This window comes from Myxine glutinosa, chromosome 7 (assembly GCF_964187855.1).
Source record: "Myxine glutinosa chromosome 7, kmMyxGlut1.1, whole genome shotgun sequence".
Lineage (NCBI taxonomy): Eukaryota > Metazoa > Chordata > Myxini > Myxiniformes > Myxinidae > Myxine > Myxine glutinosa.
The window spans coordinates 14,363,047-14,383,313 of record NC_136267.1 but is presented as its reverse complement, the minus strand read 5'-3'; the positions used below and the strand labels follow the sequence as shown (position 1 = coordinate 14,383,313).

Here is a 20,267-nt window from a genome sequence, read left to right as displayed (position 1 = left end):
TTGTTTCAGTAGTATCGTTTTCGTAATAGTAATAATAATATAGTAAATATAACTATAATACTTTAATTCCAACGTCGTGAATGGAAGGTTGATGGATTGAAGCGGTGTATGGTTCATGATCAATTATGATTGTCATGATTAAGATTGTCATGGGGACTGCAAGGCTAACCCCCGCTCTTGCTGGGAAAATGGACTTAAAAAGCCTGTTGTTGTTTGTTGTATGGTTCATGATCAATGGTGATTGGTGTTCGGCACTAATATTAATAACCGAGGAAGTAAGGAATTCGCCTCGGTTTTTTGATAGTAAAATCATTTTCTAAATAATGATAACGTAACGTTAATATTATAGTAAATCTAATCGTAACACTCATCCCTTCGTAGCGACTGCAAACGTACTGGAAGTTAAAATATATCATGTTCTACAAATTAAAGAAGTGGCAGTTTTGTGTCCGTTACGTCATTACGTCTATGATGTCATTACGACGGCTGCTTCACTGACCGACATTTTAATTTACAAGCACACCCGCTCACAACGGGAGCAGCAGGAAGGGTCATTCCTCTTTGGGGTGTATAGATTACAGTCGATCTATGGTTGGATCTCAAGAACATTGGATGTGTGTTCATTTACCAAGTTTCTTGTGGAGAGATCGTCAAGTGGTTTAAGCATTTGAGCAAGCACTCCATTCAAAACAAGGAACGGCTGGCTTGGCAAGTGCTAGCTAGCTGCTTGGTAAATGAGCACACCTGCAAACTTGTGGGGTATATAGATTACAATAGATCTTCCCTCAGTTCTGTAAGTAAAACTTACCTCACGGATGTCGGGATTCCTCCAAATTTCTTTGTTTAATGTTATAAACAGCATTAGCGACTGTTTAAAAAGCTAATCATGTGTGTTTGTGGTTTATAATATTTTACAAGCCCGGCTACGCCGCTGTTAGACATTTGGTCTTGTTTTTAAACAGTATTTAAGACTCGTAGTGGAGCTGCCACACACACACACACACATCTTTCGCATATGGACATACAGAACGGGACTGTTAGATGAGACGAACACTGACATTGAGCTTGAGGGACGTGCCTGTTACTTTCCGGGGCACTCTGGGTACCAGCGACGTCACAACAATGGCGCCGTTTTCTCACCGCACTGTCATATATCACAATCGCCATGCTCTACCTTTATGTTTTTTGGAAGTTAAAAGCAGGAGGAGGAATTTCCACATCTCCATGGATGCCAACATATGGGGATTGTCTGTGCTCTTAACCTTTTAAATGCCGAGTGTCAAGCAAGGAAGAAGCACGTACCATTTTTAGAGTCTTTGCTACGCCTCCACCGACCTCCCAGGCTCAGAGTGGACGCTCTAACATCTAACCATTCCACCACCGCATGTGGTAAATTACTTTGCCAGTGATTGATGATACTTTGCTTAATTTTATGTTGGTTTGTAGGGGTCTCTCTGCCCTGATAAGAGTGACACCAGATTAGAATCGTGGAAACATGCGAAAGAGAAAGTTGGACTTCGGATTTTCCTAATACAAGGTGTGGGCTCATGGAAGAGTGAGTTGACAATGTAAAAAGGAAATGTAATGACATTTGTGAAACAGTTGGACACAACAATAAAGGAGTATTAAATCCGAAAAGAGGAGAGCGAGAAGGTGAGGAAACACTAACGTCCATGAAAGAGAGTTGGATTAGATAGGGATAGGTTGGGTTGATGGGAGTAGAAAATATCATGGGTAGTGATGGGGGATAATACAAAATGGTGGTGCACCGGATGAGTGAAGGCCTGAAAAGAGTACGACTGAACAGTCTCTGGAAGACAAGTCCACAAACAGGAGAAAAAAAAGGAACAAAAGAGTGGAGGTGGCCTCAAACGTGTATTTTAGGAATTTAACGAGGAGGTGTTTATTGGAAGAATACACGCATCCTGGAGGAACCTGGGGGAGGGTCTGAGGGATGGGTGAGCTACATTAGAAGTAAGGCGGTATCAAACAGTGGCCCACCCACCCACCTGTCTACAATGTGATGGCCGGCCACCCACACACATGTCTACAATGTGATGGCCGGCCACCCACACACATGTCTACAATGTGATGGCCACCCACCTACCCACCTGTCTACAATGTGATGGCCACCCACCCACCCACGTGTCGACAATGTCATGGCCACCCCACACACGTGTTTACAATGTGATGGCCACCCACCCACCTGTCTACAATGTGATGGCCACCTACCCACCTGTCTACAATGTGAGGGTAACAAGCCCTTTGTTTTACCTCATCTTGTCAGATGTCAATAATATTGAGAACTAACTTATAAATCCCACAGAATCCAAGAAAGAGAGATGTAATGCTGCCTGCCCCAAACCCCACCCACCCCCAATTAGTCTTTGTAACCTGTGAATAGTTTGATTCTTTTCAAGGAATGACTCGGAACGACTGAGGATGCCCGGCCTGTGCTTGGCTTTGGAAGGCAGCTTTATTATTACAGTATGTGGTTGACCCAGGAGAGTTCTTGGTCGCTGGTGAGGTCGAGAAGTTCAAGAGAATGACACTCTTAGTTACTGAACAAGGAAATACTAGTTGACCATTTCAGGTGGCTGACCTCTGAGAGTTCAAGGTCATTCCTTTTGACCTTTTCATTTTGACCAACTCGTGAAATGCCGTGGCCTCAAACGGAAAACTCTCGTACTCTTCAACATCGGAGTTGCCAGGAACGTCAGGGAGCCATCACGATGTTTGTTAGTTTGTGTCCACATGCGTACATGTAGGCAGCGGTACGCAATAGGAAACCGGAGATGGTGTGCTGCTTTCCTTGCGTTGTGCTCGTGTTATTTGCAGTGACACGTTGAATTCTTCACCGAAACAAAGCGATTCCATTGTGGGATCACAGGATGGACGAGCCTTCATTTGCCAATCACCTTGACGATGTTTGAATACGTTGTAACCTGTTTTTTGGTTACTCGGCGCGATGCTTAACCACAAGGGTCATGCCGTTGCTGTCATCGTTTATCATCGAACAAGGAGATAAAACCACAGAATGCTTGGTTACATCATCTTTCTTGTCCTGTGTCTTGTGTTTTGTGAACAAACTTTTCCATCCAGGTGTATTTGTTAACCCATACCTGACACCTGTTAGGTGAGGTTATTCGGCACGAATGTGGGTTGTTTTGCACAATGGCGCACATTTGTACCACGGTGACATTCCGAAGGACCTTGATCTAAGTGTTTTTTTCACCATATTGTTCAATATGAATTTTTATTATTATTTTTGAAATGATGTCTGCTTGTTCTTAAGCTCGAGATTCAGACGCGCCTGCTAAGCAAGACACCGGCCATTGCACACCACGAGTATGAGCATGCTTATTGCTTGGGCGGGTGTATAGTAAGCTTTGAATCATTAGCGGCTGTTGAGGCCTAGCTTGTACTTTTTGCCTCCTTTGGTGGCTTTGTGGACATGCATATTTGAGGATTGGACACGTTGAGACGTTCGCTTTCTCTCACCCTACATTCGTCTATCAAAGCAGCCAATTGATATTTTGTTTTCCAAAATATGTAGGAAAGATTTCCACCTCTTCCTCCCCCCACCCCCCCCCCCCTCCTCCCTCTACCTCCTCCCTCCTCCTTCTACCTCCTTTTCATTCTATACTTTGGTTTTCGGGTGTTATTACCTCTGCAACCGGAGGTCGACGAAGGTTATGTTTTCACCCCTGTCTGTCTGTCCATCCATTTGTCTGTCCACTTGTCTGTCTATTTGTCTGTGAGCAGAATATCTCAAAGTCATGGATGGATTTCGATAAAATTTGATGGACAGGTTGAGTGTGTGAATGAAAAATGAACGATCGTTTTAAGGCCATTTTTCCCCGCTAGAGCGGGGGTTAGCCTTGCGGGCCCCATTACAATCATGGTTCCCTGTTTGAGGCAATGTTTTTATGGCCGGATGCCCTTCCTGACGCCAACCCTTGGTCACGCTCTTACGATGCGCAGGGATACGGTGTACCTATTCTAACCCGGGGTACACACCGTGATCATTCATCCCAGCAAGCTGGTACTCAATTTGCCGACCTCGGAAGGATGACAGGCTGGGTCAACCCCCCTGGCGTTAATTCAGCGATCGACCGGGATTCGAACCCAGGATCCCAAGCCGGCACCCTAACCGCTCAGCCAACACCAGGCTGAGTGTGTGATGAGGAATAATTGATTCGATTTTGGTGAAGATCTGAATCCGGATACAAGAATTTAAAAAGTTTTAAAAGTGATTTTTCACCATTGAGAGATGGGGCCAAAAACAATATATAGCATATCTGAAAAATTTGTGGACGAGTTTTGACAAAACTAGGTAGATGAGTTGGTTAGGTGATTAAAAACAAGCTGATGCGATTTTGGTTCGGGTCCGAATCCAGATCAAATCTATCGGTGGATACAAAGCATAAACTGTTGAGCCTGGCGGAGGTATGCTCTCTACCGAGGGTTGTTCTACGTAGTTTTACTTGTTACTCAATGTTTGTCATGGTAAAACAAAGCACAGTGTTTCCCTTTCTGCTTCCAGAAAATGATAATGTTCAGGAACTGTGGGAAAAATATGGATTTTCTTTACCTTTTCCTTATGGGGATGCTTCCTATTCTCTCGTACCACCACCAGCTTCCTTTATCAGCAAAATGATTTTGGTTGTTCGAAACGGTTAATTATTAAGTGATGAAGCAATGCAGTGTTAGGGGAATTCTTTTGTAAGGCCTCATTAACTACGAGTCACAAAGCATGGATCCTGCTTTTTGTTTTCTTTCTTTTTTCCTTCCTTCCCAAAGCTCATGTTGATCCGTCACTTAAAGATCCACACATTGCTTTGCTGGTTCTTCGTGCACTTGTGGACTCTCGCTTGTATGGTTGAATGTGTTCTCTTCGGTGACATCCATGACTGCATCGTTATCTTGGCAGCATTCCTCTTTTCCATCTAGGTGGACATCATACACAGCTGTCACGCTGCCGGCCGTTCTGCCGCCACGTATAAAGACTCCGTGCCGATTTATCTCTATTCGGCATCTTTGTGAGTGATCCTCTCTCGCCTGGCCAGGTCGGCTCTGGGGGGTCATGACCCCTTCCCCGTCAGATATCTGCATGCAGAGGGCGGGGTTTATTGGACTCCAGGTGTGAACAAACCCTGCCCAGCTCTCCTTAGTAGCTCTCCTTAGCTACTGTTGTGGCCAAAAATGTTGGCACCCTTGCACTTTTTTCAAATAATGCACCATTTCATCCAGAAAATTCTTGAAATTAAAAAATCTTTTGGTGTCCACATATGTATGCTTTGGTTGCAGTGGAACAAAACAAAAAAAGCTGAAAAAATTACTAAATCTTAGCTTATTCCACACAGGCTAAAATGGCCCGGACAATATTGTTATGTTGGTAGGGTAGAGCAATATCTAGAGCCAGGTAGAGCTGAATAGGTAACGTGCTTCGACTGTCGCGAAAGGGAATCTACCTGTAATTTCTGTGTGTAGTCCGGTTTGTCGGGTTAAGATGGCTGCTTGTGAACATACCAGGATGTTCGAGTGTTAGATAGTGTAGGGATTAAGATAAACCCCTGTGTGTCACACATGGTAATCAAACCTTTGTCCCTTATGGCAATGCACACACATGGTAATCAAACCTTTGTCCCTTATGGCAATGCACACACATGGTAATCAAACCTTTGTCCCTTATGGCAATGCACACCTGTAGACACTTAGACAGGCCCTTAGTACAACATTAAATAAATTCCCTTCCCTGACAAGGACTTCGGAAGAAAACAGGCAAGAGGCCAGTTCGGGGCACCGCCGCATGGGCCGCAGCCAGCTACACCTCCGGCAGGCCTAGGAACATAGAGTGACACGAGCTATCACCACGCTACAGGCCTGTGATTGGTCAGCGCAGTAGGCGCGAACCTCCAGCCAACGAGTGCGGGAGGCGTGAAGCTGGAAGTTTTGGTGGAAGGCACTGATTGGGTGGCGCGCCAAGGCTGACGTCACCGCCGCAAGGTTATATCAGGGCGCGCCGAATGACATTTGCGCTCTTGCACATCGAGTTCTCTCTTGCGCAGCACGTCCCTCTGGCCCTCTTGCACGTCCAGCTCAAACCCCCTTGTGCTTTCTGGCTGTCTCGGTGTGTTTGAAGCTCTTGCGGTCCTTCTTGGTCTTGAGAGGTCCTGGTGGTCGTTGGTTTGCCATCTGCGTGGTGCTTGGAGCAGTGCTCGGTGCTCCTTGAGCTTAGAGTGGTGCATGGACCTCGTTGGCGGTCGACGACGAGCCTGGCGTGGGCTTTGGCTCGGGCCTTCGCGGTGCTTTGGAGTTTGGAGCGAGGGACCTGGTGGTGTGCAGCGGAGCTTGGAGACGCAAGACGACAGGACAGATAAGGACGCACCACATTCACAATTACATAACGAACGTTTTTCTTTTGGTAATTCCTTCCTGTGTCTCGTTTCTGAAATGAGGTGCGTGGGATCCCAATTTAGGCCCTTTATTTGATTACCATTGTTTCGGGTTCCGTGAATAAATCTTTATTTTTGTACCTTCTAATCTTGTCGTTCATGAGTTCATTAATTTCCCTGCAGGATCGAAGCTGCCGTCGGTTCGCCTTCCACAGGTACGCGCTTTTGCCACAGCTTCCACTTCCCTTCTTCTTCCCGCGTTTTATAGCCGAATCCGTGTTTGGTCGTCGCCTCAAGTAAATCCGTTCTGGTCCATCCGCGAGCCCTGGTGTTAACCGAATGGTCCGCGTGACAATATTATTGGCACCTTTTAGAAGTTGTTAGAAATAATTCGATTTCAAGCAGGTGATTCTCCTTTACATTGGAATTGAACTCACCTATGGTGAGTTGCAGGTGCCTGCAATATAAAAATCACTCATTCAACCAGTTTGAATAGAGAAAAGGAGTCATTCTGCTGTTTAGTGGCACTGTGTGTACGACAATGAGCATGGAGAAAACAAAGAAAACCAGAGAATTGTCTGAGGTGGTCAGACACAAGATTGTAGCCAAGCATGGACAATCTCAAGGCTACAAGTCCATCTCCAGAGACCTTGATGTTCCTGTGTCCACCGTACGCAATTATCAGGAAGTTTAAGGCCCATGGCACTGCAGCCAACGTTCCTGAACGTGGCCACAAGAGGAAACTTGATCGAAGATTGCAGCAAAAGATTGTTCGAATGGTGGAGAAAGCACCTTGATCAACTGCCAAACAGATTCAACCTGGCCTTCAGACACAAGGTACGACAGTTTCAACTTCCACCATCCATCGCCAACTCAAAGAAAGGGGGTTCTATGGTAGGAGACCCCTATGACGACCCCACTGCTGGGAGAGAGACATAAGAAAGCCCAATTGGAGTTTTCCAAAGCACACCTGAACAAGCCAAAATTCTTCTGGGAGAATGTTATGTAGACAGTTGAAACCAAATTAGAGCTTTTTAGTGAAGCACATCATCTCTGTTTACAGAAAACAAAATGAATCCTTCAAAGAAAAGCACTGTTGGATCTTAGGATCCTAGGATCCTGGGTTCGAATCCCGGTCGATCGCTGAATTAACGCCAGGGGGGTTGACTCAGCCTGTCATCCTTCCGAGGTCGGCTAATTGAGTACCAGTTTACTGGTAATTCCCTGTTTGTCGTTAAAGGCGGCAAAAAGGGTTGGCGTCAGGAAGGGCATCCGGCCGTAAAACATTGCTTCAAAAAGGGGACCGAAAAACAACAACAACCACGGTTCCCGAAAAAGGCCAACCCCTGCTTTGCGGGGAAAAATGGCCTCTAAAGGTGGTTTTAAAGAAAAGAACACGTTCCCTACAGTCAAACATGGAGGAGGTTCAGTGATGTTTTGGGGTTGTTGTGCTGCCTCTGGCACTGAGTACGTTGAACGTGTGCATGGCATCATGAAATCAGGAGATTACCAAGGCATTTTGGAGCGCAATGTTCAACCCAGTGTCAGAAAGTTGGGTCTTCGGCGAAGGTCATGGGTCTTGCAGCAGGACAATGATCACAACACACACTTCAAAAAGCACCCAGGAATGGTTCAAGACAAAATGTTGGACTGTTCTGAAGTGGCCAGCAATGTGTCCAGATCTAAATCCCATTGAGCACCTGTGGGGAGATCTGAAAACAGCAGTTGGGAGAAGGCACCCTTCAAATCTGGGAGAACTGGAGCAGTTTGCATAACAAGAGTGGGCCAAACTGCCAGTAGAGAGGTGTAGGAAGCTCATTCATGGCTATAGGAAGCACTTGACTGCAGTTATTTTGTCCAAAGACTGTGCTACCAAGTGTCAAGTCTAGGGTGTCAATAATTTTGTCAACACCATTTCTTTTTATCCTCTGATTTAAAAGGATATATTAAGTTCTGATTCAAAAACAAAGGTTCTGTAATATTAACAGTGAAATTAGGAATTGTTGAGATCAAATACTTTTGTCAATTTCAACCTATTTTTAGAGAAAATTGTGAGTTATTTGAAAAAGGTGCAAGGGTGCCAATATTTTCCCTACGACTGTACCTCCTTGCATCCCTCCTGGTGTGTTGATTAGATGTGGCAGTAGAGAAGCCTACGGCTGATGTTGAGCTCTAATGTTTTCACGTTTTCCCAACAATTACAGGTTCTTCTGTATCCATCTTGTCTTCAGGTTCCCTGACCTGCACTTTCAGATATCATCACTACATCCATTAACCGCCGCTGCTGTGCTTTTCTTTTCCTTCCTCTCCTCTTTTATACTTTATCCGCCTTTTCCTTGCTTTATATCTGCATTATTTAGTTACTTTCATATCACGTTATTTAAATTTTGTATTTCACCACGGCTGTCTTGGCTTCCCGGAAGTCTCCTTACACATTCCAGTTTAACAGCTGTCGAGGCTTCGTGTCGTTAACTTCTGTTAACGTTAACTTCTGTGTCGTCTTCATTTGCTTCCTTTTTCATTGTCCTTCATGTATGCTCTTCCATGAACATGTTCTCTAACCAATGATAAACACATCGATCATTTCATGTGCCATCTTGTCTCGGCTGTGTTCGCTCCAAGATGCATCAATCTTTACACTCTCTCCATCACTTGTCGAGGTGTACATGGCTGCTCCTGGTCCATTTCTGCTTTGTTGACATTGGAGTATTCATGGAAAGAGAGGTTGTCATTTTTGCTAGAGTTCTCCATCGGAAATAATCACAAATATTTACCTGTTGCAAAAAATAGTATATAAGCTGGATATATAGAACGCTTTTCCTGGAAACCTTTACTTTCAGTTCTTGGCACATTTATAAAAAGGGAAATAGTGTTTAAGATCTTTGACTTGACTTGACCATTGTATTTTGTAGACTGCAGGCTGAAGGCCTCCCTCCACATCCTCCCTCGAACAGCATTCTGTTATTTTTTGATACATTTTGAGGCCGCTGGACTTTTGGGCAATTTTACCTCTTTTTCGATCTTCGATCTACCCCCGTTTGTTCCAAGGCCTTCCAGTTGACAGCCTGTGATCCTTGTTGTTCATCAGTTGTCCGTCATTCTTGCTCCGTGTCCGGCAGAGTTCCATTGAAATCAGGATTTTTTTTTAATGTAACCAGAATGTAGAGGATTTTTTTTCCCTCTGATCCATTAATTTATCTTCTCGTTCCTTTTGGTTATGCTGGTGTTGGCTTAGCGGTTAGGGTGCCGGCTTGGGATCCTAGGATCCGGGGTTCGAAACCCGGTCGATCGCTGAATTAACACCAGGGCGGTTAACTCAGCCTGTCATCCTTCCGAGGTCGGCAAATTGAGTACCAGTTCACTGGTAATTCCCTGTGTGCAAGAGGCGACTAACAGGGTTGGTGGCAGGAAGGGCATCCGGCCGTAAAACATCGCTTCAAAAAGGGGACAACGGTGCCCAAAAATGGCCAACCCTTGCTTTGCAGGGAAAAATGGCCTCTAAAGGTTTTTTTTTTCTTTTTTTTCTTTTGTTCCTTTTGTCGATGCGAAGGCAGAATCTTTCCATGCCTGCTTGCCTCATGATCGATGTTTGCTCGATCTTATTTGTTGGAGGCCATGTTTTTATAGTCTCGCCCCAAAGGGGTGCAATGCCCCTGACTGTGTGTGTGTGTGTGTGTGTGTGTGTGTGTGTGTGTGTGTGTGTGTGTGTGTGTGTGTGTGTGTGTGTGTGTGTGTGTGTGTCATTGGTTGTTATCTCCCTATGTAAGGATGAGGTGTATGGAAGGATGCAGTGGGGTGGACAAGATGTATACAGAAGCAAACTCTCAGGAAGAAACACGGGAAATTTGGGGAGTGGTGGAGTGGGACGGAACAGTGGTAGAAAATATCATGGTTTGTGAGTTATTTCCCAATAATTACAGCCCCTTGAGAAGTGCATCCAAGATGGTGGTGGACAGCTGTCTTGAAAATGTGGAAGGAAGAATGAGATTGAAGAGTTTCAATTGAACGTTTCCAAAAAAAAGGTTCGTTTCATCAGTCTTGGGAAATCCATTTTCCGTCGAAAGTGCGGAGCTGTTTTCAGGTGTTATTGATGCCCTTCTGTTTAAGGTGTGATGACCGATTTGTGTGTTAATGACAAACGTAAGGGTTTTGCCAATCGTATCTCCAAACCCATCAGCATCTTCGCAGGCGTGACCGGTCGCTGTAATCTGAAGTTGCTGATGTCGAAGCTCTACGGTTGAATGACATTCCGTCACAATGCAAAATCCCAGCAATTCGTTTCCTGAACTCCGTAATAAAACAACAAACCTCCTGCTCGAGCTGGAGAAGTTAATTTTAGGGACGAATGTCAGCACTCGCGGCCTCACATATGTCTGAGAGGTCGTGTGACTAACGCAAGGTTTAAAGTCGAATAGTTGTTTATGGAAAGGCAACAGCAGTATGACGTGTGTAAGTTTGTACAGTACGTGACTGCGTGACATCATTTATGACAGAGCTCAATGTCACAACCTCTGCTGCTGACCTCTCGCCTCTCCACCGTCGGTATTCCATAACGTAAGGACTCCTCGCTCTTGTGACGTTCGGGATTCAAATTAAATGGCAACGACTCCCACAGGAAGCGTGCGCGTGTGCTTATGATTTGGCCTGTCAATCGCAGGATACGCAATGGGCATCGTCTTGATATTTTAAAATAGTGGTCAAAGTTTTGGGTCTTGTGCCAAGGTTCGGATCCAGAGCACCACTGTGTCATGCAATGTAGCCTTTTTAAAAGTTAATTCATTAATTTATTTATTTTAATGGTCTGTCGTTTGCGCGGTTTGGAGTCTATTTTGTTTTGAGTGTGCATTGCCCTGTTGCCATAAATGAGAGCATTGAACGTGTGCTTCGCAAACTCCACGTAGGCAAACCGCGCTCTATGCTGCCAGCGGCGTCTGTTCTATAATGTGTCTGCTTTCATTACCGTTTCGACACGACGCGGCGGTGCCAGAAAGGTGTTGCGTCTCGGAAGTGTCACACGGCCTGCCGCTGGTGAGACCATTAGAGTAGCAGACGGTCACCTGCCCCGTCGCCGAGGATGCTTTTCATTCGTCGATCTCACACGTTAAAAATCCCCGGTTCGTTTCCATTGTTTATTGCAATCCCGATGACATTGTTGCCTGGGTAAGTTTTACATTTGGCAATAAAAAAGCGACATCTTTCGCTTTCCCGAATAACTTGTTGCTCCTTCTGTTCAAAGTTGTCGCCCTTTTGAGGTAAGGCTCAATACTCTGCCCTAATGCTTAATATCGAACTCTTAATTTATAATATGGCATTGGTTTTAATTGCAACGTCATCCTCTCCTGCCACTCTCACCCGAAACTTTCCCGAGGAATTGGTGAAAATTTATCAATGCAGATGTTGAGGATTATTGAGAAGTCGAACCTAATCTAGTGCTCTACCAAAACACTCACCCGCCTTGTGTAAAGGAGTGTTGTTGTGCAAATAAAATGCACCTTATGGTGACTAAGGCTGATGATATGAATAACCCCCAGACATAATTATGTCATGACATTTAACACACTTCTTCTTCTTTAACCGCCACAATCTTTCTCACATTCTTGTGGGGTTGGCCAGGGGAAGCTTGGCCCAAGTCTCTTATGAACCATCTTAATAGGCCTGAGGTTCGACGAAAGTTAGAGCAGGAATTTGTCATTTGTTCGGGCTGTCGGCGATGGCTCGCCTAATCGTCCTGAAGGACACCATGGGATCTTTAATGTCCGCCTGTTTAGGGACGGCACACACATTGATGAATCGCCCTGCCTTTGAAACACCAGGATGAGAGTGTATAGCTCGGCGGAGATTCGAACCCATAATACACAGCTTAGAGGCGAGTGTGCGTACCTCTACGCCATCCTGCCAGCCCCTTGAGAACACATGGAAAGGGAAATTCGCATTGCCCCAGAATTCCCAATGCCCTCATCACCTCAATCTTTCTTATTTTCGGATGTATTTGGCTGTGAGGTGTCGGTCTCTGTTGAAGAACAGGATTGCTTGCTTGGGTGTCAATTTTTTTTATTCCCAACGATGTTGAAGAGCCATGTGATGTAGAGATTTTATGAAACGTTGTGCTGTGTTGAAAGGCACTAAATAACTTGATTCACGGTGGTACGGCAACTGAGGGTTCACTTGAGGCTTTTCTGTACGAGCGATGTAACACGAGGGTGACGACTGACTGCTCATGTTAGCGTGACATTAGAGTGTCGCTCATGAAATGTACACGGTGTGTTGGTGACGAAGGAGGACGCTGCGCAGGATGTCATGCTTATACTGACCCTCGTGAAGGCTTACTTATTTTTCGATACCATCAATTTTGGTTCTTATGATGTTCGATTAAAAATTTAATGTAGACGTGATCAACTGTCTTTTACTTCCTCTCACAGGCTCCCCGACTGGCAGGCTCCGTGAGTGACGCGGCACTGCCAAGCAAGTAAGCTTGGCATGGCAACCTTGCATACCTTGCTGCCAATGGATGCTGCGGGTGAGTGGGCATGGCGGGGTTAGAGTTTTTTTTTTCTTTTCTTTTTTTCTGTATACAAGATCGAGGCTCGTGAAAGAGCTAACATTAATCACCCAAAAAGTCAACCGACACATAAAACACAAAATAAGGGGAGTGGTAGACAAGATGGGGAGAGAGGGGGAAGGACACAAACACAACATTTGAGAGCAGGGACATCGAGAGAACTGTGGGAGGGAGAGGGCTTGGGGGGAGGTGGGACAGGTATAAAACATATGGATACTGCAAGGACTTCCAGGAAAGAAGTTGGAATTTCAAAAAAAGTGTATCTGGGGTGAATTAGCGGGGGTAGAAAAGAGTGGTGTAGGCACAATGGATATCGTTTCTCGTCCATTAAGTATCGGGCCTTGCCAGCCTTAAGTATAGCCACCTGTTGCGATCGTGCGCTCTTCTATCCAAGTCTCACGTACTCTTCATTGAGCCTCGTGTTTGTAACTTGTTCTTGTATTGGGGGAGTAGATTTGATTGGGGAGGTGAAGAGAGATTGTCGTGGTGAGATTTACAATCACAACTGATTGCATGTGAAGGAGTGGACAGCAGTTTTTCTTCTTCTTCTAATTAACATATTTTGAGTAAAGTTGTCGGTGGTGGCAGTTTGCCAGGTGCACGTGCCATGTGTTGCATGTTGTTGCATACACCGCAGTTGAAGTGATTTTCATCGACCATCTTTAACTCCAGAATCCTCACATTGACGCTTTTGCTTTTTCATGCTTTGAAATACTCTTCTTCTTTTGCTAATTGATCACATCCCCTTCATCTATTTCGTTCACCTTGCTTTATCATTCGTCCTTGAACAATTTAATGTATTTATCTCTCCTTGGAAACACCCTGCAGTGTCGATGCCATCGCCTCCCTTAACCTTTGTGAAATCCTCAACTGCCTTTGTCCGACTTACCTCTGTGTATTCCTTGCTTCCTTCTGTTCTTTCTTATTCCTTCCTGTTATTCCTAGATGCCTATTGGTTCACAACAAGATGAATCGCAGATGGATTAAGTTAATGTTTGGTTATAACTTGATGCTACTTTGGTGGCTCCTTCATCTGTGGGTCCTTCATCTCTGGTTCCTTCATCTCTGGTTCCTTCATCTCTGCAGTGTATTATTATGTCAGTGATTCAGCTCTATGACGGATTAAAATATGCTTGTATTTCAATAGGTGCCCAGGGCTGTGTTCCGTTATCAAGAGGCTTGCTATCGCTTTCCAAGCCAGTAGTTCTGTATTGACCACTTTGCACACTGCTCGCCTAGCCACTCAGCAAGTGGAGCAAGCGATTTAAGAGAGGCGCTTTGTTATCTTACCAAAAATGGCCACCATAGTAATTTTAAAATTATAGTACTGTCGTGGCCAAAAATATTGGCACCCTTGCACTTTTTTCAAATAATGCATCATTTCTTCCAGAAAATTGTTGAAGTTAAAAAAAATATTTTGGTATTCAAATTTGTATTTCTTTGGTTTGCAGTGGAACAAAACAAAAAAGCTGAAAAAATTATGAAATCTTTGCTTATTCCACATGGCAATCCTAAAATGGCCTGGTCAATATTATTGGCACCTTTTAGAAGTTGTCAGAAATAACGATTTCAAGCAGGTGATTCTCATTTACTTTTGAATTGAACTCACCTGTGGTGCATTGCAGGTGCCTGCAATATAAAAATCACTCATTCAACCAGTTTGAATCGAGAAAAGGAGTCATTCTGCTTTTTTGTGTGATTGTGTGTGCATGGAGAAAAGAAAGAAAACCAGAGAATTCTCTTATGTGAGACACAAGATTGTAGCCATGCATGGACAATCTCAAGGCGACAAGACCATCTCCAGAGACCTTGATGTTCCTGTGTCCACCGTACGCAATGTCAACAGAAAGTTTAAGGCCCATGTCACTGTAGCCAACCTACTTGGATGTGGCGGCAAGAGAGAACTTGATCAAAGATTGTAGCGAAGGATTGTTCGAATGGTGGAGAAAGCACCTCCTTTAACTGCCAAAGAGATTCAAGCTGACCTTCAGACACAAGGTACGACAGTTTCAACTCACACCATCCGTTGCCAACTCGACGAAAGGGGGTTCTATGGTAGGAAAACCAGGAGGACCCCACTGCTGAGAGAGACATAATAAACCCGACTGGAGTTTGTCAAAACACCTGAACAAGCCAAAATGCTTCTGGGAGAATGTCCTGTGGACAAATGAGACCAAATTAGAGCTTTTTTGTAAAGCACATCATCTCTGTTTATAGAAAACAAAATGAAGCCTTCAAACAAAAGAACACCTTCCCTACAGTTAAACAGGGAGGAGATTCAGTGATGTTTTGGGGTTGCTGTGCTGCCTCTGGCACTGGGTGCTTTGAATGTGTGCATGGCATCATGAAATCAGGAGATTACCAAGACATTTTGGAGCACAATGTTCAACCCCGTGTCACAAAGCTGGGTCTCTGTCGAAGGTCATGGGTCTTGCAGCAAGACAATGACCCCAAACACACTTCAAAAAGCACCCAGGAATGGTTCAAGACAAAGTGCTGGACTGTTCTGAAGTGGCCAGCAATGAGTCCAGATCTGAATCCCATTGAACACTTGTGGGGAGATCTGAAAACAGCAGTTGGGAGAAGGCTCCCTTCAAATCTGGGAGAGCAGTATCCTTCAAATTTGCACAAGAAGAGTGGACCAAACTGCCAGTAGAGAGGTGTAGGAAGCTCATTCATGGCTATAGGAAGCACTTGACTGCAGTTTTGTCCAACGGCCATGTGCTACGAAATATTAAATCTGGGGTGTCAATAATTTTGTACATGCCATTTCTTTTTATTTTCTGATGAAAAAGGATATATTAAGTTCTGAATCTGAAAGTAAGAGTCCAGTTCTGAAGTGAAATAAAGAATTGTGGAGACCAAATACTTTTGTCAATTTCAACTTATTTTTTCGGGAAAATTTTGAGTTATTTGAAAAAAGTGCAAGGGTGCCAATATTTTTGGCCACGACTGTACGAGCAATGAAATTTTCAATTGCGCAACCCCTGCTACGTGTGCGCGTAATACTGTTGAAACGAGCATTTCACCCTTTTATTGTTGCTTCTACTTTTCATCCTAATTCTTCAAGATCTACAAAAATGTAAAACGCCTCCCACCCAGTCCCCCCTCAACTCTCGCCCCAAAATGCATAGTGACTCCCCATTTCTTATCTCTCTTTCCCTCTTCCTCGTACTCTGTAGCCGCAGCAAACAAAATATATTTGTTTGGGGAAGTCGTTGTCACAAGAGGATCAAGTAAGACTGAAAATGACGGCCTGGACAGCATTTGCTCGACTACCACGATAATAGCTTTGTTTACATGAAGACGCCCATGTTGTTAAGCGATACCAAGCACTCCGGTCCATTGGAGTATTTGGTTGAGCGTTTTCAATCAAGCAAGCCGCTTGCTAACGGAACACACCGCTGTTGTTCATGTTTATTCAGGAGTATTGAACTGTGACAAAATGTAATGTGCTAGGTTTTTATCACAGAGGTTACTTGTGTCCTTCCTATTATTTCCTACTATTCTCTTCAACGACTCGACCAGGGCCATAAACACATCATTATAAAGGCCTTTGTTAAGTACTTCCGGAAATCTCGTGACATGAAACAATTATTATTTTTGTACTTTTACTTTTAAAATAAAATTTACATCATGATTTGTCATTATTTTTTATTTAGATTATTATTTACTTTTAACAGTGTATGCATGCATCAGTAAGAAGATGGTTCGTTTTGTGTCGTTTGTTGAGTTGGGCCAGAAATTAGTCTGCTCATGGTCACTTGAGAGTTGCAATGCCACGGGGTTTCCGCATGTCGCGCAGGATTGTGAGTTGGACCAGCGACCATGACAGGTTTCTATGAAGTCAGTGATAGCATGGTAGGGGAGGGGAAAGCATTAACTATTCCACTGTTTCGATGTGGGGATGCCCGTTTGCATTTATGAGCGGAAGGATAGTGAGAAGGGGTGCGTTGATTTGGGGTTAGAGATGGGAAGGGCGTTGAGGAAGGGGGGGGGGGGGGGGGGGATGAGCGTACAGTGTAAAGATGGGACAGAGTTGGGAGGGGAAAGGGTATGAGGATTTTCAGTGAGGTTGAGGGGGTGCTGATGGAAACGGGGGTTGAGGAGTTGTCCGAATTGCATGTGTAAGTTTCCACAGTCAAAATGTAATTGGCCGTATGGTTGGGAGGTGGGGGGAGATTGATGCAATCACGACATGGATTATGTGCTAATATCTATGAATGAAGTTGGGCTAGCTGCTAGGGCTAACCCTGGTGTTGGGCTAGCGGCTAGGGTGCCGGCTTAGGATCCTAGGATCCTGGGTTCGAATCCCGGTCGATCGCTGAATTAACGCCAGGGGGGTTGACTCAGCCTGTCATCCTTCCGAGGTCGGCTAATTGAGTACCAGTTCACTGGTAATTCCCTGTTTATCGTTAAAGGCGACAAAAAGGGTTGGCGTCAGGAAGGGCATCCGGCCGTAAAACATTGCTTCAAAAAGGGGACCGAAAAACAACAACAACCACGGTGCCCAAAAAAGGCCAACCCCCGCTTGCGGGGAAAAATGGCCTCTAAAGGTGGTTTTTATCTATGAATGAAGGTAAGAAAAATAGGAAAATTAGTCAATTTGACTTGTACTCTACTTCCACTGGCATGTATACATGCAAATGCTTATTTGTGGCTGTTTTCAGGGTTGGTCCAGCGCTGTGTGATAGTACAGAGGGATGAGCACGGCTTTGGCCTGACGGTGAGCGGTGACAATCCCGTGTTCGTGCAGTCTGTACGTGAAGGTGAGACTGTGCCCTTTCAATTGTTGAAGTTGTCATTCCCTGTTTGGGAATGCTTGTGGGGTGCCCGGTTTTGTTGACGTTTTTTGATAATTTGTTCCAAACAGATGGTGCGGCCATGCGCTCTGGAGTGCAGCAAGGAGACAGAATTATCAAGGTATCGCAAGTTTGCCAAGGGACACATTTTTGAACATTTGTCTAAGTTAAAGAAAAAAAGAAAGTGTTGTGGGGGATGGGGAAGGGCTGGGAAGACATTTAAGGAGGTTCTACAAGTGTATTATTTTCTGCAGCATATATTGAGGCTATTGCCAAGAGTGCAGGAATTCCTCATCAAGAGAGAAATCCTGGTCCAGGTCGCAAATACAACCATGGCCGATTGATTTATAGCTGTCAAGTCATCATATGTATTCAATAAACATCATACGTATTCAAAAAGAGAATTTTGTATTCGGAGAAGAGTAGCAGCGGTTGGAGAAGAGATTGCTGGTGGAGAAGAGATTGTCGGTGCAAGGTAAAATGTCATTGGGATTTATGGACCTGGAGAAGGCCTACGACTGTCCCAAGAGAGATAGATGGTGATTTCAACACTGATGCAGCTTAACATGCACCCGAGGGATGGCCCACACATTGATGAATCACCCTGCATGTGAAACATGGTTTATAGGAAGAATTAATATAGGGAGGAGCTTATAAAGTTCTGTAAAAATCTGAAAACTCCTGATATGAGGAAATGTACTGCACGTCTTTGCAAAAACTATAATTTCTAATCTTTTTCACTGTCTGTCCTTTGTCTTCAGGTCAATGGGACATTGGTGACTCAGTCAAACCATCTTGAGGTGGTGCATCTCATCAAATGTAAGCCTTTTTTTTTTGTGCTTTTTGGATACTGAATCAATGCTATTGGAAGAGCTAGAGCACAGAACACAGAAAAGATTGCGGTTTTATTAGGACACAACATAACAAAATGAACAGCAGAAAGAGAGGGAAGAAGCACCAATAGCAGATCTGAGGGACACAATAGAGGGAGAAAGACAAGCAAGGGATACAGGTAAGAATGGGGGTATGGGAGGACGCAGGGAGTTGGCAAGATGTATGCAGAAGCAAACTTTCAGGAAGGAGATACTGGGCAAAAAAAATTGGGAGGGAGGGGGTGGAAAGGGAGGAGGAATAGTTTAGCTGGGATAGAAAAGATTGCGGTTTTATATGGGGGATGATCATGATCGCAGATGGTGGTAAACAGCCTGTGGACTTTTGTAAAAAAAAAAAAGCAAAATTTTGGGTAGATTCTTGACATTCATGTTTAAACACATCTAGAAACATCACTGATTAAGAAAAAAATGGGTGCCAGTTTTTCCATTAACATTTAGGGCCATTAATTTTAGGGCCATTTCGGGCCATTTTTAGGAACATTTAATCCATAACGTTGACACTCCTGGATTCATACATGTCGTACCTTTTAAAAAAATTATCCATCTTCAAGTTCTATAACCGCCCAAATAAATTTATATTGAATTACATGTTCTACATTATTTCTATTAAATGTTTTGGAGGATTGGTGAAGGATGTTCGAATCATAAATATGTTGTTATTATTGGAATCCTCATATGCCAAAACATATGGTTAGACACCAAAAACATCTTCCTATGTCCATTGGTTCAAAAGTTATGGCATTTTACGTAAAAAAAAAAGTCTGAAATTTGGTGGCCATCTTTGATTTTTGTTAATTTAGAGTATTTCTTGTGCTCTCATTTTGTTTCCAATGAATTGTTGACCCCTAATATATGAGTTTCGATAAAATGGAATAAATATTGTATGACATTTTTTTTTTTTTTTTTTTTTTTTTTTTTTTTTGTATACAAGATCGAGGCTCGTGAAAGAGCGAACATTAATCACACAGAAAGACAAACAGACACATAAAACAAATAACATCGGGAGCGGTAGACAAGATGGGGAGAGAGGGGGAAGGACACAAACACAACATTTGAGAGCAGGGACCGAGAAACATGGAGACATCGAGAGATCTGTGGGAGGGAGAGGGCTTTGGGGGGGAGGCATGTGAAGGTGGGGAGGCATGTGAAGGGGGGGAGGCATATGAAGGGGGTGGGAGAGGTATAAACATATGGACACTGCCAGGATTTCCAGGAAATAAGTTGGAATTTCAAACAAGGTGGATCTGGGGTGAATTAGTGGGGGTAGAAAAGATCAAGGTTATGGATGGGGGAAGATAAGAGATGGTGGTGAACAGCTGTTTTAAAGACCTGGAGGGAGGAGAGGGATTGAAGGGAGTGTGGGAGTTTGTTCCACAGGCGGGAGAAAAGAGGAATGAAAGAGTGAAGGTGAGCAGAGAGCCGAGATTTCGGCAGTTTAACCATCAGAGGGTTGCTGGCAGATCTTGTGCGACCTGTAGGAATATTTGGGGGACAGAGCACAGAGAGAGCTGGGGGAGCAAGGCCGGAGAGGAGTCGGTAGAAGACAGAAAGACCACCTACCTGCCTGCGGTGAGTGAGTGAAAGGCCCTCAGAGATAGCTTCATCGCGGGAGATT

General features: G+C 44.3%; 1 protein-coding gene across 5 annotated transcripts in view; it reads left to right on the top strand.

Moving 5' to 3' along the window:
- The window catches only part of LOC137430999 (rho guanine nucleotide exchange factor 11), a 216,697-nt gene that overhangs the window by 16,152 nt on the left and 180,278 nt on the right, over positions 1–20,267 (top strand). For all 5 annotated transcript variants that reach the window (XR_013624014.1, XM_078781295.1, XM_078781293.1 and 2 more), the window contains exons 3-6: positions 12,818–12,915; positions 17,628–17,726; positions 17,831–17,880; positions 18,521–18,578. Coding sequence is in view for 4 of the 5 variants with exons in the window: in XM_078781295.1 (XP_078637421.1) it covers positions 12,876–12,915; positions 17,628–17,726; positions 17,831–17,880; positions 18,521–18,578 (247 nt within the window). In the remaining variant the exon portion in view is untranslated. The remainder of the gene's footprint in view (positions 1–12,817; positions 12,916–17,627; positions 17,727–17,830; positions 17,881–18,520; positions 18,579–20,267) is intronic.